Source organism: Lactuca saligna, chromosome 7 (genome assembly GCF_052625555.1).
Source record: "Lactuca saligna cultivar CGN05327 chromosome 7, ASM5262555v1, whole genome shotgun sequence".
Lineage (NCBI taxonomy): Eukaryota > Viridiplantae > Streptophyta > Magnoliopsida > Asterales > Asteraceae > Lactuca > Lactuca saligna.
In genome coordinates, this window is record NC_136423.1 from 118975789 (window position 1) to 118994929 (window position 19141).

Consider the following 19141-nt stretch of genomic DNA (forward strand, 5'->3'; position numbering starts at 1 on the left):
GTGTTTAAGAAAAAGGAGAGAAGATCTTGAGGAGGAAGTTTTGGAGTCTAGGCTTCTAGATCCAAGCTAATCAGAGTGGGGAGCTTCTCATAGAGGTAAAAAGCATCGAGCTTTACCACTCTTTTGTTATGAACATTATATAGGAGCATTTTTAGGGTTTAAGTCCCAAAGGTGGAGACTTTTTGAGAAAGGGAACTCCATGGACCTAGATCTACCCCTTTTCAGTGTATATTTTGTTATAAGTCCATAAAAATCCAATCTTTGACGTTAAGATTAAGTAATGCATGAGTTTAGGGATTAATGGGGAAAGAGGATATGTGTCTGAAGTGATTGGTGACCTTTTGTCACACCCCCAAACCGAAACGGCGGAAACGTTTGGGGGTGGATGACTTCATGTCGTAACGTAACAAATGAATACATAGTAAAGAAAGCAATACAACCATTGTATATATAATTCAAGAATCTATTTGGTACCTGCAATTACTGAGTCCCTGGGACATACAAGTAGTTTTGAAAGTGTAGATCAGCATTTAAGCTGGTGAGTTTCATAAGTATTAAATGATAATGTTTGTATGAACTAAAATGAAATGGTTTGTTTTTGTTTGTGGGTTCCTAGAAAATCCCATATTTTCTACTGGTATAAATGTAGCCTTAAATCAATACCAATGTTTGTTTCTAGAAAATTGATGTTTTCCCGTATGTGGGTAGTGGTTTAGAAGTTCCAAACTTGTATCCCAATTAGGTTTTTCATGCCCAAAGTAGTTAATTTATGTACGCATAAAATTTCCAATACGTCTGAAAAACCCCGTAAATCAATGTGTTTTTAATACTCCATGTGAGTTTTATAACCATGCTATTGACTAGAAATGCCTATACACACCGTTCTTTAGGCATTGGAATGTTCTGACGTTTATCACCCCAAATGGTGTACTGTAGCTAACAGTGAGGGCGCAAGGTTGTCAATCCCGTATAGATCTATACACAAACACCATGCTCCCCCTCCAACGGATTCTGGTATATAATACAGGACTTGAAATGTGTACTCGAGCGTACGTGAAGTTTAATGTCTCACAAACCTTAGTATAAAACAGATTTACGTGTGAAAATGTTCGTTTGTTCTTGTATATGAAAGTAACTTCTTGAAATAGTGTTTCTAGTATGTAAAAGTTCATGATGTTCTCGTAAAAATATACCTATTATAGTTTTCTAAAAGTGTGTCTCGTTTGTATAGTAATCCCTAGCGAAATGCTCACTTGTTATGAAAAGTATAATTTTTGTAGTGCCAAAGGTAGACACATATACATCTAGTATGAGCAGAGTGTTTGATTTACATATATGTACATAAATCATTTCTTAATTCAAAGATAAGATGATATCGTGGTCTATTTTGCATACGAAAGTTTCCCTATAATAGTTATAAATCACATATGATTCCATTGATAAAAAGTGTATAATGAAACTTTATATAACACACGGTAATAAACGTGTGTTTTACTTGTATCCCCCCCCCCCCCTAAAAGCATATAAAAGTATTTATAAAACATTTAAAAGTGTGGATTATAGGGGTATGAACTCACTTGAAAGATTGAAGAAGGCGAGATGAAAACCGAGCAGAATTTCGACTCGAGAAAGTAGATTTTCTCGGGATTCTCGGGAATCTCGGGAGCACAAACGACCTTTGGGACTTGAGCAAGGAAACTAGGGCTTTGGGATAGTACGTGCACGGAAAACGAGGAAAAAACCCAAGAAAGATGAGAGGAATTGGGCCTTTTCTTCGGAACCCTCACATCCTTTTTATAGGGGGTGGGAACCGTCTCGGTACGCTGAGCGTACTCATGCATCATGCGTGACCACTTCCTCCACTGCATCGGACCTTCAGATGGGACGGGGCATAGCCTCGCATATGGGAGACATGGACGATCCGAGGCCTAGGCCTCGAGTACACTGGGCGTACGAGTGTACGCTGGGCGTAACTCGGATCGGCATGTGACTCACCCTTCGGATAATACCGAAATTAAATATAAAAATTATATTTTTATTATTTAATAAACTTCAAAAATTCATATCTTCTTCATACGAACTTCGTTTTCGATGTTCTTTATATCCACGCGTAGGTGAGACTATACTCTACAACTTTCGTTTAGATTCCGTCGGCAAATTTTGAAATTATTTTTATTATTTATTTTTAAAAGGTCGCGGTAAGAAATTTTCGTTTAGAAATTCATAACTTCATTATCTGACGTCTGTTTTTTCCAGACTTTTTACCGTTGAAAAACCATTGTTGAGACCTTCGATTCTCATTTAGGTCATTTCGGCCAAAAGTCGCTCGATCTCCGTTTCGAGTTTTTAGCTGTCCGTTGCTAAGCCGAACTTGGAAAATTCATAACTTCCTTATACGAAGAAGGATTTGGGCGTTCTTTTTATGTACGATCACGATTTAATGACATCTAACATAGTAGGTAATTTAATTAGAGATTTTTGGACATTTTATTTTCGAAGTTAATTTCATTATAACAAAAGTGGTTACAATATTTGACTTTTTAGGTCGTTACATAGAGTTGAAATATCGGGTTGTCACACCTTTAAAGCCCTGCAAAGGCTTAAAGGTTTCGAATTTATGGCTTGATAAACAGTAGAGTGCCTGGATCTGAGATATGAGAAAATGACTTAATCTATTCAGACCAAAAAGCATGGAAGTATGAAACTGGGACTTACGTTGGGCGTAATCCCAGTACGCTCCGTGTAGGGGGTCGAGTACCCCGATTCTGGATGTCCACGGAGTACGCCTCGCATATAGATCTAGCACGCGCAACGTACCTCCCTTCAGTTGACTTTCGTTGACTTTTGAGGTTTGGTCAACATGTGGACTTTTGGACCATTAGAGGGGTAAAATGGTCTTTTATCCTTCTGAGAGAACTTAGGAAGGGACTGGTCTAGCCTTAAGAGCCATTATTAATTTGCGATAATTACTTTATGTGATTAGGCGGGGGCTAGGTCATCGTTTCGAGTTCGGGGATATCGAGCACGTGAGTTAGTACTAGATATCATACGAGGTGAGTCTTCTGATTATACCTTACCTAGAGTGGTAATTATGTGTGACCGGAAGGTCTTACGTGCTATGACAAGTATGTGATATATGTTTCTATGTTTCTATGTATGTGTTATGTATGTTATGAGTGATATGAGATGGACCGGAAGGTCAGCAGTGTATGGACCGGAAGGTGAATATGGGATGGACCGGAAGGTCGACAGAGTGGGGCTGGAAGGTTTAAAGTAAGAAAGATACTTGTGAATCAGAGAAAAAGATGTGGGTACTTTTGTTTCATCTGATCTTCGCGTTCCCATGTGAATTCAGGTCCTCGCTTGGCATTCCAGTGAACTTTCACGATGGGTATCCGACTTTGTTTCGTTTGTTTGACCTCTCGGTCCATGATTTATACCAGTTCTTCCATGAAGTTGAGGCTTTCGTTGATCTCGATCTCGTCGAGTGAGATAACGAGAGTCTCATCGGACATACACTTTTTCATGTTCGATAAATGGAAGGTTGGATGTATGTTACTAAGTTCACGTGGCAGATTAAGTTTGTAAGCTATAGGCCCGATTCTGGCAAAAATCTCGAATGGCCCTACGTATCTTGGATTTAGCTTTCCATGCTTTCCAAAGTGTATTAAGCCTTTCCACGGTGAGACCTTTAATAGAACGTGGTCTCCTACTTGGAATTCCAAAGGTTTCCTCCTTTGGTTAGCGTAGCTTTTCTGTCGATCTTTAGATGCTTTCAACCATTCACGAATCTGAACGATCTTCTCTGTCGTTTCCCATATGATTTCCGGACCGGTGCGAGTGCTTTCAGGATCTTGTCCTTTAGCTAACTGTGTGCCACCAACTTCAGTCCAGCACAGAGGGGACCTGCACTTACGGCCATAGAGGGCTTCAAATGGAGCAACCTTTATGCTCGTATGATAACTATTGTTGTATGAAAATTCGAAAAAGGGTAAATGGATATCCCATGCCTTTCCAAAGTCAATCACACAGGCTCTCAACATATCTTCCAAAGTTTGTATCGTTCTCTCCCTTTGTCCGTCTGTTTGTGGATGGTAGGCTGTACTCATGTCTAGTCTAGTCCCCAGGGAACTTTGTAGTGACTGCCAGAATCTTGATGTAAATCTACTATCTCTATCAGAGATAATGGACATCGGAACACCATGCAGTCACACTATTTCCCTTATGTAAGTTCTCGTAAGCCTTTCCATCTTGTCAGTCTCCTTGATTGGTAGAAAATGCACGGATTTGGTCAATCTGTCGACGATAACCCATATGGTATCAAGTCCACCTGTTGTCTTGGGCAACTTGGTTATGAAATCCATAGTAATCTGTTCCCATTTCCATTCAGGTATCTCCGGTTGTTGTAGTAATCCTGAAGGTTTCTGATACTCGACCTTAACCTTAGCGCAAGTAAGACATTTACTTACAAAGGTAGCAATTTCTGCTTTCAAGGTAGGCCACTAGTACAATTTCTTAAGATCCAGATACATTTGATCTGAACCTGGCTGAATGGAATACCTCGTGTTGTGTGCTTCGGTCATGACCACGTCTCTAAAGCCACCATGTCTCGGTGTACAGATACGGTCCATGAGATAATAGGCTCCGCCACCCTTGATTTCTAGATTCTTTTCCATTCCTCTCAGGGATTCACATGTCACATGTTCAGGTTGCAAAGCTTCTAGTTGAACCTCCTTAATTTTTGTGGACATGTGGGAATGGATAGTCATATTCAGAGATTTGACTCTTCGACCATTGTATTCTTTTCGACTGAGGGCGTCAGCTACTACATTGGCCTTGCCAGGATGATAACGAATTTCGCATTCGTAGTCATTGAGTAGCTTGACCCACCGTCGTTGTCGCATGTTGAGCTCCTTTTGATCGAAAATGTGTTGGAGGCTCTTGTGGTCGGTGTAAATAGTACTCTTTCATCCGTACAGGTAGTGTCTCCAGATCTTCAGAGCAAATACCACTGCTCCTAACTCAAGATCGTGGGTTGTATAGTTTACTTCGTGTATCTTGAGCTGACGGGAGGCATAGGCAATAACCTTCCCTCTTTGCATAAGAACACAACCAAGTCCTTGATTTGATGCATCACAATACACTACGAAATCTTCTATCCCTTCGGGGAGGGATAGTATCGGTGCGGTGCACAAGGCCTGTTTCAGTGTTTGGAACGCCTTCTCTTGTTTTGCTTCTTAGTCAAAGGCCACGCCTTTCTGGGTTAATGTAGTAAGAGGTTTCGCAATGCTAGAGAAGTTCTTTATGAATCTGCGATAGTAGCCGACTAGACCTAGAAATTGACGAATCTTCGTAGGTGTCTTCGGTGCCGACCAGTTCTCAATGGCCTTAATTTTGGAGGAGTCCAGATGTATCCCCTTTTTGCTAACAACGTGGCCCAAAAATTCGACTCTTCGAATCCAAAATTCACATTTAGAGAACTTCGCATAGAGCTTCTCCGATCGTAGTGTTTCTAAGACTCTTCGTAGGTGCTGACTATGTTCTTCCTTACTTCGGGAGTAGATAAGTATATCATCGATGAAGACGATGACGAACTGATCCAAGTAAGGATAGCACACTCTATTCATTAGGTCCATGAATACCGTTGGTGCGTTGGTTAATCCGAACGGCATCACTACAAATTCGTAGTGTCCATAACGGGTTCGGAAGGCTGTCTTGGGAATATCTTCCTCTAGCACTCGTAGTTGGTGATATCCGGACCGTATATCTATCTTCGAGAAGTAGTTCGTTCCTTGAAGTTGATCAAATAAGTCGTCAATGCGGAGCAGAGAGTAACAATTTTTGAAAATAAGTTTGTTCAGCTCTCTGTAGTCGATGCACATACGGAACGATCCGTCTTTCTTCTTTACAAACAAAACCGGTGCTCCCCAAGGTGAGAAGCTTGGTCTAATGAATCCTTTTTGGTGGAGTTTGTTAAGCTGACTGGAAAGTTCTTGCATCTCTGCTGGTGCCAGACGATAAGGCAATTTTGCTACTGGGGTAGCCCTCGGAACTAAGTCGATTCTGAACTCGACTTGGCGTTGTGGTGGTAATCCTGGTAATTCTTCTGGAAAGATATCGGGGAAATCGCATACTTCTGGAATGCTTTTAATATCCTTTACTTCCCGACTCGTATCGACGATGTATGCAATAAATGCATGATAATACTTCCGCAAACACTTTCGATCTTGGATGTACGAAATGATGCAAAGGTTTATACTTAATTTTTCGCCGTAAATCACTAGTGTTTCATCCTTAGGGAGACTAAGATGAACTGCTTTTTCAAAGCACATGATGTCGGTGCGAAGAAAGCTTAACCAATCCATGACAACTATGACGTCGAAACTTTTAATTTGGACCGGCATGAGGTTGATTGGGAAAGAGTGGCCGTCTAAAGTTAATGTACAACTCATGTATATGCAGTTAGTGTTTTCTGTTTTTCCATTTTCCATTTCTACCGTGAATGATTCTTCTAACATGCTAGGTTTATGTTTAAGTAAGTGAATAAATTTTTGGCTCACGAAGCTTCTCTCTGCTCCACTATCGAATAGTATGCATGCATATGAATTATCGAGAAGGAACGTACCAGCAATGATTGTAGAATCTGCTATGGCTTCTTTGTGACCTATAGCCAAAACTCGTCCCACTCCGCCGGTATTCGCTGCCTTCGGGTAGTTTCTTTTGTAGTGACCCACCTCTTCACAACCGTAGCAAGCTTGGCCTACACCAACATTGGGAACTTGAGTGATCGACTTTACGGGGGCTTTGCAGAAGTGGACAGTGTGTCCCTTTCTGTTGCAGTTGGAGTACTGCATTTCTCGACAAGGTCCATTGTGATGGTAATTGTATTTGGTGCACTTTGGAAGGTTGCCCACATAAGGCTTTGTTGGGTAGAGATTTGTAGGAACGGTAGTAGGTACAGTAGCAGCATTCACTGTAACTAGTTGTTGTTTCTTCGAGGATTCTTGGGAAGACCCACCCTTCCCCTTATTCCATCCTCTCTTCTTGTTATTGTTGTTGTTGTTTCCCTTTTGTGGTTCTGGTGCAGAAATTGTTGAGTTCTGATGACTTCCGTGATCAATAAGCGATTGTGCCAGCTCTTTGGCACTTTCAAAAGTGTCAGGTTTTGAAGCTAACACGCTTGAATGAATTTGGGGAGATAGTCCCCAAATGTATCTCTCTATTTTCTTGCTCTCAGGAGAAATCATATATGGGCAAAGGATTGCCAGATCGCATAATCTGTTGGTATAAGTTGCTATGTCGGTACCAATCATTCCAAGAGTCCAGAGTTCGTGCTCGAGTTTTTGAATCTCTCCTCGTGGATAGTACTCCCTCATCAGCATGATTTTTAAGCTCTCCCAGCTTATTGAATTCGCCACTATCAGAGTAAGTACCTTAACGTGGCCATTCCACCAAGTTAAATCTCTATCAGTAAGTGTGTAAGTTGCAAACTTGACTTTGCTGTGCTCGGGACAGGAGCAAATTTCAAAGACTGATTTTGTCCTTTCAATCCACTGCCTCAAAACCATCACACCACCAGTTCCATTAAACATCCAGGGTTTAGCATTTGTAAAGTCTTTATAGGTGCACTCTTGGGGTTTCCCATGACTATCGCCATGGTTGGAAGGATGTGTGCCAATTCCTGAACCAGTAGTAACAGGGGTATTGATCTGTGACATGGCAGCCGCCACAGCTGCGGTGACTGCTGCTTGGAACATGACAACATCAAATTGAGGAGGTAGAGGTGGTGGTGGTATCGGTGCTTCCCCACCGTTGTTTCGTCTCGGATTTCTACGCGGAGGCATCCTTCAACTATAGATTGAAAAGACAAGGGTAAGAGTTCCATAGTATAGAAAATGAGTGTGTCTCATGAACTAAATCGCTATAGTTCAACAACAGATGATAGTATGAGTCTCAAAGATAGAAGATTGAAAGTTATTCGTAAATCCGAATATATGAAACAATCGTATGGTTTTTCCATAATATTTTAAAGATTGAACGAAATACTCAACGTAGTAATAATAGCGTGCCAATTATATTAATATAATAGATGATACAACGATCACGAAAATTTGACCCCTAAAAGGGTCTCCGGTTACAAGGTTTAAGAAAATAAAAACTTTTAGCCGAGGTCCTAACTTATAACAAAATTTGGGGTTTTCGCAAGTACTACTTGCGACGTGTGTTGCGCTTGGAGCTTGACTCCGCATCTGATTGCTTTGATTCTATAAGATGCCTATCGAAGGCGGCTTGTTGTTCCCTCAACTCTGCGAGTGCTGCAATCATTTGTGCTTGGAATGCATCGACGCGGAGATGGGTGTCATCCTGCAACATATCCAGATGACGGATGTCGGCCGTGTGAACTTGTACTTCTACGTTAACTTCGTGGATTCGATTTTCTTGGACCCCCGATTGATAGGACTGGTTAGCCAGTTTACCTACCATGATCGGAAGTGCTCGGTCAGCTGAACCTCCGTCCCTGATGTCGTAGAAGTTCTGACACATACCGTAGGGAGAGCGTATCCCTTGTTGTTGGCTCCAATTGTGGAGGTGACTTCCCCAAACGGGAGTTGGTCCCTGGAAGTTCCTCCTAATGGTTGGAGGGTCGACTATTTCTGGTTCTGAGTCTGTACCAGAGTCATCCCCTTCTTCCAACTCAATAAGTTCTTCATCCTCTTCAGGATCCTCCTCTACCCATCCTCCATTGCCCTGGTTCGGGTAGTAGGGGTCCCTTGGTGGGTGGAATCCAGCCATTTGAGTATACGAGAATAGGGTTATAAGATTTGGACAAAATTTGAAAACATGTAACAATAAACATGTCGATTAAACTATTTGTATGAACCAAATACTCCTATAGTATTTAAATTTGTATGTTTGATACTAGTGTCTATTTTGGTAAGTTTTGACTTGTTGCTCACTACGATCATTCTTCGACATGCGTTAGTCTAATCTCGGATAAATATAGTTGATCATGCTATATTCGTCCCAAATTCGACTACATATATCGAGAACTAATCATAGTGTCCAACTTGTCTTAATACTTGTTGTATAGCTCTAACCATGAAAATATATCGTTGTATGCATGTATTTTGTATTTTTATGACCCAAAATAATCTATTTAAATGAAACAAGGTTTTAGGTGTAAAAAAGTTTTTTCAGAGACTTTGATTCCCTAATTATTTATAGTTTGCATATCTTATGAGGCTCGATATACTTAGTTCACTATAAACATTGCTCTGATACCAATCTGTCACACCCCCAAACCGGAACGGCGGAAACGTTCGGGGGCGGATGACTTCATGTGGTAACGTAACAAATGAATACATAGTAAAGAAAGCAATACAACCATCATATATATATATATATATATATATATATATATATATATATATATATATAATTGAAAGTTTACATTGTTAAAAGGTACATGTTCAAAACCAATTACAATATGATGCCAAAAATATGAATTTAAACTGGCGCCGCAGCGTCCCTTCTTCAAGAAGCTATTTGGTACCTGCAATTACTGAGTCCCTGGGACATACAAGTAGTTTTGAAAGTGTAGATCAGCATTTAAGCTGGTGAGTTTCATAAGTATTAAATGATAATGTTTGTATGAACTAAAATGAAATGGTTTGTTTTTGTTTGTGGGTTCCTAGAAAATCCCATATTTTCTACTGGTATAACTGTAGCCTTAAATCAAGACCAATGTTTGTTTCTAGAAAATTGATGTTTTCCCGTATGTGGGTAGTGGTTTAGAAGTTCCAAACTTGTATCACAATTAGGTTTTTCATGCCCAAAGTAGTTAATTTATGTATGTATAAAATTTCCAATACGTCTGAAAAACCTCGTAAATCAATGTGTTTTTAATACTCCATGTGAGTTTTATAACCATGCTATTGACTAGAAATGCCTATACACAACGTTCTTCAGGCGTTGGAATGTTCTGACGTTTATCACCCCAAATGGTGTACTGTCGCTAATAGTGAGGGCGCAAGGTTGTCAATCCCGTATAGATCTATACACAAACACCATGCTCCCCCTCCAAGGGATTCTGGTATATAATACAAGACTTGAAATGTGTACTCGAGCGTACGTGAAGTTTAATGTCTCACAAAACTTAGTATAAAACAGATTTACGTGTGAAAATGTTCGTTTGTTCTTGTATATGAAAGTAACTTCTTGAAATAGTGTTTCTAGTATGTAAAAGTTCGTGATGTTCTCGTAAAAGTATACCTATTATAGTTTTCTAAAAGTGTGTCTCGTTTGTATAGTAATCCCTAGCGAAATGCTCACTTGTTATGAAAAGTATAAATTTTGTAGTGCCAAAGGTAGACACATATACATATAGTATGAGCAGAGTGTTTGATTTACATATATGTACATAAATCATTTCTTAATTCAAAGATAAGATGATATCTTGGTCTATTTTGCATACGAAAGTTTCCCTATAATAGTTATAAATCACATATGATTCCATTGATAAAAAGTGTATAATGAAACTTTATATAACACACGGTAATAAACGTGTGTTTTACTTGTATTTACCCCCCCCCCCCCCCCCCAAAAGCATATAAAAGTATAAATAAAACATTTAAAAGTGTGGATTATAAGGGTATGAACTCACTTGAAAGATTGAAGAAGGCGAGATGAAAACCGAGCAGAATTTCGACTTGAGAAAGTAGATTTTCTCGGGAATCTCGGGAGCACAAACGACCTTTGGGACTTGAGCAAGGAAACCGGGGCTTTGGGATAGTACGTGCACGGAAAACGAGGAAAAAACGCAAGAAAGATGAGAGGAATTGGGCCTTTTCTTCGGAACCCTCACATCCTTTTTATAGGGGGTGGGAACCGCCTCGGTACGCTGGGCGTACTCGTGCGTCATGTGTGACCGCTTCCTCTACTGCATCGGACCTTCGGATGGGACGGGGCATAGCCTCGCATATGGGAGACATGGACGATCCGAGGCCTAGGCCTCGAGTACGCTGGGCGTACGAGTGTACGTTGGGCGTAACTCGGATCGGCCTGTGACTCACCCTTCGGATAATACCGAAATTAAATATAAAAATTATATTTTTATTATTTAATAAAATTCAAAAATTCATATCTTCTTCATACGAACTTCGTTTTCGATGTTCTTTATATCCACGCGTAGGTGAGACTATACTCTACAACTTTCGTTTAGATTCCGTCGGCAAATTTTGAAATTATTTTTATTATTTATTTTTAAAAGGTCGCGGTAAGAAATTTTCGTTTAGAAATTCATAACTTCATTATCTGACGTCTGTTTTTGCCAGACTATTTATCGTTGAAAAACCATTGTCGAGACCTTCGATTCTCATTTAGGTCATTCCGGCCAAAAGTCGTTCGATCTCCGTTTCGAGTTTTTAGGTGTCCGTTGCTAAGCCGAACTTGGAAAATTCATAACTTCCTTATACGAAGTCAGATTTGGGCGTTCTTTTTACGTACGATCACAGTTTAATGACATCTAACATAGTAGGTAATTTAATTAGAGATTTTTGGACATTCTATTTTCGAAGTTAATTTCATTATAACAAAAGTGGTTACAATATTTGACTTTTTAGGTCGTTACATAGAGTTGAAATATCGGGTTGTCACACCTTTAAAGCCATGCAAAGGCTTAAAGGTTTCGACTTTATGGCTTGATAGACAGTGGAGTGCCTGGATCTGAGATATGAGAAAATGACTTAATCTATTCAGACCAAAAAGCATGGAAGTATGAAACCGGGACTTACGCTGGGCATAATCCCAGTACGCTCCGTGTAGGGGGTCGAGTACCCCGATTCTGGATGTCCACGGAGTATGCCCCGCGTATAGATCTAGCACGCGCAGCGTACCTCCATTCAGTTGACTTTTGTTGACTTTTGAGGTTTGGTCAACATGTGGACTTTTGGACCATTAGAGGGGTAAAATGGTCTTTTATCCTTCTCAGAGAACTTAGGAAGGGACTGGTCTAGCCTTAAGAGTCGTTATTAATTTTCGATAATTAATTTATGTGATTAGGCAGGGGCTAGGTCATCGTTTCGAGTTTGGGGATATCCAGCATGTGAGTTACTAGATATCATACGAGGTGAGTCTTCTAATTATACCTTACCTAGAGTGGTAATTATGTGTGACCGGAAGGTCTTACGTGCTATGACAAGTATGTGATATATGTTTCTATGTTTCTATGTATGTGTTATGTATGTTATGAGTGATATGAGATGGACCGGAAGGTTAGCAGTGTATGGACCGGAAGGTGAATATGGGATGGACCGGAAGGTCCCTGAGATACATAGACCAGAAGGTCTTGTAGAGCTATAGCCTCGAGTGGCTATTTGTATGTACGTGGTATTCTGGGAAACTCACTAAGCATGCGTACTTACCGTTTATGTGTTATGTGTTTCAGGTACTTCAGAGGATCGTGGGAAGGCACCGACATGATTGTACTCTCTCACACACACCCTATGTTTGAGAAGAGGTGTTATGGATCCTGGCTTTTAACAGCACGTGGTTGTGTCGGGTCCGTATCAACCCTTGGGTCTATATCCACCCAAAATACAACATATAGTTGTGTCGGGTCTGAATCAACCCCCAGGTCCGTATCAACCCCAAGTCCATAATGACTCCGAGCCCATATAGCTAAATGCATATATGATACAAGCACAATAAACAGAATCATACGATAACATACAATTCTACTCATACAACACAATCGGTCAGCCTTGGTGCCTTCGGCCCACTTAAGGTGGTAAGGAGACTCACCTCATAGACAAATGAAAAGTTGAATGCGTTGCTCCGAAACCCACGCTATTGGTCACCTCCATAAGCTGCACAAGGGGGATAAGATGTTGGATCTAAAGTCTTGAAAGAAACACCACCACCTCAATGCTTTTCCTTCTACTCCAAAAGCTCCAAATGGCACCAAAAATGGCTCAACAAGCTTCAAAATGCACAAACACTCTTTGGGGTTTCGAAATAGGGAATGGGGCTAAAGATAAGAAGGTGCATGAGGCAATAAATGTGTTTAAATAGGGTCCAAACCCTAAATTTTAGGGTTTGCACCTTGGCTTTATACGCCCTATGTACCAGCGTACATGCTACGTTCTAAGGTGATCCAGAGTATGCTTAGCGTACGAGGGTGTACGCCCCACGTACTCCAACAACTCCGTAATTACGAAATTACAATTAGGGACTAAATTGCAATTGGAGCATAACTCACGGATTAAAACGAATACCGCAAAAAAAATAGATATTATATTAGAAGCCTCTATTTGATAATTAGGAAAGTAGATAATTACTTAATTTGAAATATTATTATTATATGTTCAAATTTAGGGTTTCTAGGGTTTTCTAGCAGCTATGAACAGAGCCTTAAACCCTTATATTTTTGGTTGACCTATTCCAAAGGAGCAAATCCAAAAATCTCACCTCTCTCCCCTTTCTTCTCTCAATCTTAAGGTTTCTTGTGTTGTGGGTGTGAAACATTAGAGGTTCACATACTATTAGAAATGTGTTTTTCAAGGAGACAAGAATATCTTGATTAACTTGATTGGAATCAACAAAAGGTATGTATCCTAAACCACGAGTTTCGATTCATAGGGTTCTAGATTGTGTTCTTCATAAGTATGTTGTTATTAGATGTGAAAAAGACATTCATTTTAGGTTGCATGTAACCATAAGTGTTAAGAGAATTTTTGCATGTACAATTCTGTTGTAACCTAAAATCCCCAATAATGTCTCCCCATCTTGAAAATATTATTCCACACGGTGAGTTGTTAGAGAAATTGCAAATTGTCTAGTTTAGTTTGCCATCGCTAATATCCATATCATTAATTTATTTTTTTGACTTCTTTAATCCATTTCTCAGTCTTTCTAATTTCCTTTATGATATTATTATTGTATGCAATAATGTCCTTGCCCTCTTTGACATTCCTACTGTTGATTGCTTCAAATTTATCGATACCATTTTTTATCCAACCCCATGTCGTTATTGGGAATTATTTACCAAGAGGGACGTGAGCATATATGATTGCCTCTAATGTTATAAAACTAAGGTTAATGGTATAAAACTAAGCTATTGTCTGTTATCCTCTGAATAAACCATTTAAAATGCAACATTCAACCTATTTTTTTAGGACCTTTGAACACTTTTTGAAGGAATTAAAAGCCTTTGAACGGTACATAATCATTATCACTCAGTAGAGGTGTTCAAAAATATCCGAATCCGAACTAAATTATCCAAAATTTCGGATATACGAATTTTCAAAAATCCAAGAATGTCCAATTTTTTGTATTCAAATTTGAATACTAATTTTGTAAAGTTTCAGATATTTCGGATATCAGAATATGATTTTGGTTCATACATTATCTGTTATTTTAATCACATGTCTTCTGATACTGATGTTAGGCACTAAAACATATTCATAATACCCTTGATTAAATCCTTATATTACTACGTGTGCCTATGTATTTTAGAACGGTGGTCACGAGAATGAAGAATAAAAGCATTGGCAACACTTATGTCCTCAATTTCAAGTAAGATTATAAAATTATTATTATTATCATATTTATACTACATGTAACTATATAACTAAGACTATAAGTTAAAACATAATAAACTAATTTACGGTTAAAACTAGGGATGAGATTTAGAACCGGAAAACCGGACCGGAACCGGAATCGGAACCGTTAGAACCGGAATATATAGAACCGGTTTTGGTTTCGGGTTCAAAAATTGGCTTTATCCGGGTTCCGGGTAATGCGGGTTTGGGTCCATCGGGTCCGGGTAAACCGGGTCTATAAACCGGAACCGGTTTTTGGAACCGAAACCACTTTTAGGGTCGGAACCGGTTTTTTGTAAAACGTTTAAAAGATGCATATCTCATTCGTTTCAACTCCGATTGACATACGGTTTTTTCCAATATGTAGTTTAGAGTTTGTACATGATTTTAAACTATAAATTTGCCATTTTAGTTTTATATTCATTGACTTACAGTCCCTCAAAGTCGATAAATCAAAGCTGGAAGTTTTTAATTTTTCAATTTTTTTGTATTCGGTGAAAGTTTTAAAACATGCATATCTAATTAGTTTGAAGTCAGATTGACATGTGGTTTTTTCTAATTTGTAGTTTACAGTTTATACATGATTTTAGACTATAATTTTGTCGTTTTTGACTTAACATTCAATGATTTCCAGTCCTCCGAAGTCGGAATATCAAAACTGAAAATTTTCAACTTTTCAGCTATTTGTTTTTGTACTTTGTATTATGTGAAAATGTTAACACATGCATATCACATTCGTTTAATGTCGGATTGACATAAGGTTTTTTCTAAAGTGTATTTTAGAGTTTGTACATGATTTTTTACTATAATTTTGTTTATTTTGGTTTCATATTTCAGTAAGTTACAATCCCCCAAAATCAGGATATCAATATGAAAATTTTCAAAGCTCAACCCACTAAGTAGTAAGTAATTACCAAAAAAATTCTGGTTTTTTCGGGTTTTCCGGTTGTAAACCCACTTTATCCGGTTTCAACCTACCCACTTTGATGTTTCCGGGTTTTCCGGTTCTAGACCTACTTTATCCGAAACCAAACCAAAACCAATTCTTATATACCGGTCTAGTTTCCAGTTCTACAAAATTCCGTTAACCGGGTCGAGATCCATCCAGTCCAACTCACTTTCATCCATAGTCAAAACTCATAGATCATACCGTAAGAAAGAAAGATAAAAAAAAGTTGGGTAACACATAATAAAATATTTAGAACATTATTGCGGCTGACAACCAATACACATGATGGTTAACATTAGGTTTTATAATTGAATTTAAATCTGGTTGTGAACAAAATTTTAGGTTTTTTGATACTAAAAATCAACTATCCTAAATCCAAACATCCGAATTTTGAACACCCTTTATGAATCTTGTTGGATGAACTACCAAGCATATGATGAAACAAAAATCTTTGTAACAAAAGTCGTAATGTAAGGAATAATCGTATGATATGAAAAATGAAAATTGATAGCTTCTTTTATAGACAAAAATGCAAAGATATAGTTTTTCTCAATCATTTTATGAAACCTAAGCCATAATAACATTTGCATAAAGGATTGTACCACAACTTCACACCCAAAGAAAACAAACCAAACATAAAATTTCATACTTAATATCCATCCATTCAGTTATAAAACACACCATTTATCAAACAAACATATATCCTCAAATCCAAATCCAATATAACATTTCTTCTTTTTTCCTTCCAAACCAAACCAAACCAAACCAAAGGAGTTAACTACTTGATATACTGAGAAACCCACTTAAAGCCATCACCATACCCCATCTTTCTCACAATACTACACATGAACACCTCAAGAGGGCGAACACCCGAGTTTTCAAGATTTACTTTCCCTTTGCCTGTGGTGAGGCCCGTTAGGCCCAAGAAGTATCGCAACTCGTCTTCTGATGAAGCATAAGGGATGTCAATCTTGTTGCCTAGGACTAAAAAAGGTACATTTGCTAATGATTCATCTGACAAAAGTGCATCTAGTTCTTTTTTTGACTCTGCAAATCTTTCCTTATCATATGCATCCACTAGGTATACCACTGCATCCACCTATACATATATAAACAATTTAAATAGTATATCAATACACATAACTCATTCCATTCTAATCAAATTTGTAGAATGTTTGTGGAAGGAATGGATATTGGAATATGGAATGTACACAAACTGCTTAGTGTGCATATAGAAAAGATACACCCATACTTTGTAAAGCTCTAAAAATGACCCTGTACATAGTAGCTAAATATTTGAGTTGGGTAGAGTAGAAAACTTGAAATGGATTTAATCATATGAAAGGTTTTCTTCAAGATTCATGTTCATCTTCATTTCCATTGACATAAATCTATAATGTTGAACATGAAGCAAGATAGATACTTATATAGTGTATAATATTTCTAAAACAACCAGCAGTTGTAACAGAAATTCCATGGTGTTCTGTGATAGCAGTCTACTTAACCTCCAAAAGTCACAAAAGTGTGCCTCTTATTTGGAAAGTAGAAAGTACAACTTTCAAAACAAAAAAAGGAGGATCACATGTAAAGTTATCGACTCAACACTCATTTGTATCATAGAATTCTAAAAAAGATCCAACTCAATAATCAACTCCAAAAGGTAAACATTTGACTTTTGAGCATCAAAAACATAGCTTTTAGCTTCAAAATTCACAGGGATGTTATTAGTGTGAGATAAACTTAGTACATACTTACCTATAACTACGGTAAATTTACAGATAAACGGATTTTTGGTGTAATATATCTGGATTTCAGAAATCAAAAGTGGATTGCTCCTTTAGGAGGGAAGGAATATGTGATACCTTGGCGTAGTAATCTTTCCAGACTCTACGAGCGATCTGATGTCCTCCCAAATCGAAGGCTTTGAACTTAATTTTCCCAATACTCAGTTCTTCAGATGTCGGATACTGAGTTGGCTGATGCTGAACGAGTCTCTGCGAAGATCAAACCATCATCAAAACAAACACATATAACATCCGTACACCGTCGGTGTGAAAAACCTCTACACCAATTTCAGCTACATGGAAATTATGCAAAAACAGAAAGCAAACAACAATCGAATACCATAATTGTGTAATAATAACATACTGATTCGAACTAAAGAAAACTGAATTGCAGAACGAACCTCGTCTTTCAACATATGAAGCAAAGTGGTTTTGCCGGCATTATCGAGCCCTAAAAACAAGATCTTAGCCTCCTTTTGCCACAGACCTAGCGATGCCAGAACTCCATAGAACCAATCCACCAAAAACATGATTACTACTCCCTAAAAACCTCAAAATTAAACCTCTGATTTCTCCACAAAACACGAAAAACTCCAAATCTATTAAACCAAATCGATCGATTACACGAACATATAGCGGTTCGTAAATCTCTCGATCGATGATTCAGTTTAACGCTTTTCGGAATCACCCGAGCTGTGTCTCCCCAAATAGAAAACCTAGTGAGAAAGAAGATTATAGAAGTGGGATTTTATGGCACAACACAAGTTGGAAAACTCTCTTTGGGGAGAAGGGGTGTGGATAAATGTGAGCCGTTGGATCTGCTTGAAGGTCTTGTCGTTAGCTTTTAAGACAAATATTTTCAAAATTGCCCCCTCGTAATACTCATTATTTAAGTTTGTGGTCGATATTGTTTCAAATTTTAACAATATTGGTCCCTATAGTAGTAAAACATTTTTTTTGTATATTTTCTTTTAGTAACTCGAGTTTTTTATTTGACGTAAAAGTAGTTTTGGGATAGCTTGGGATGAGAAAAATAATGTTTTGATAATTTCTAAGATATTAATACACTATTTCACAAAACAAACAAAAAAATTTGTATAGTGAAGAGTGCTAATTAATGAAGATTATATAGCAACGTATAAGTTTAGCAAAAAGAGAGTGTTCAACAACTAATTTTTGCTAAAAGTAAGGGACATTCTTCTTGCATCTTTTTGGTGTTCTTTATGTTGGTAATGTTAGGTTTAAACTTCAAGATGGTGAATCTTTTGTCATTAGATTGAATTATGACTTTAAATAAAGAATTTGCATTTTTAACCCCCAATTATATATATATATATATATATATATATATATATATATATATATATATATATATATATATATATATATATATATATATATATATATATATATATAACAACTAGCAAAGGCAACAAACAAAGAAAATAAATTTAAAAAAAAAAAAGTGATTGAATTACATCTAATGCTAAACAACAAAAACTAAATACATCTTGTCAGAATCAACAGTAGACGGCTTTTGGTAAATCCTGTACTCCAAATGAAAATAAAAGGGTAATAAGGAAGAGAAGATCACTACAATAACAACTCGGAATAAATTTGATGAAGAGAACAACAACCATTGGTTCTTAAGAATGCTTCAATTACATTAGCATGAGTGAAATCAACATAATGCAAAGTACAATGCAACAACTCTGCTTGGTGTCGATACTTATCTATCTAAGTCCACAAGCTTCATCCCCGAACTCAATGCCATTGATTTTCTATATTTAGGTTGAATTTGTGAAGCT

The 19141-nt window shown here is 37.9% G+C and overlaps 1 protein-coding gene across 1 annotated transcript; it reads right to left on the reverse strand.

The window, feature by feature from the left end:
• Window positions 1–16169: 16169 nt before the first annotated feature.
• LOC145004622 (small COPII coat GTPase SAR1A-like) lies at window positions 16170–18137 on the reverse strand. Its single transcript, XM_078963578.1, has 3 exons — window positions 17735–18137; window positions 17412–17543; window positions 16170–16648 (listed from the first exon to the last, which is right to left on the reverse strand). The coding sequence occupies exons 1-3, from the start codon at window positions 17861–17863 to the stop codon at window positions 16328–16330; spliced, it is 582 nt and encodes a 193-aa protein (XP_078819704.1). The 5' UTR covers window positions 17864–18137; the 3' UTR covers window positions 16170–16327.
• Between the last annotated feature and the right edge of the window lie 1004 nt (window positions 18138–19141).

Bases quoted from the DNA above. Each gene is read 5' to 3' on its own strand.
- LOC145004622 (XM_078963578.1), bottom strand. From the start codon at position 17,863: ATGTTTTTGGTGGATTGGTTCTATGGAGTTCTGGCATCGCTAGGTCTG. The intron at 17,544-17,734 runs GTTCGTTCTGCA...TGATCTTCGCAG, and splicing joins TTCATATGTTGAAAGACGAG to AGACTCGTTCAGCATCAGCC. The intron at 16,649-17,411 runs GTATCACATATT...ATATATGTATAG, and splicing joins GGAAAGATTACTACGCCAAG to GTGGATGCAGTGGTATACCT.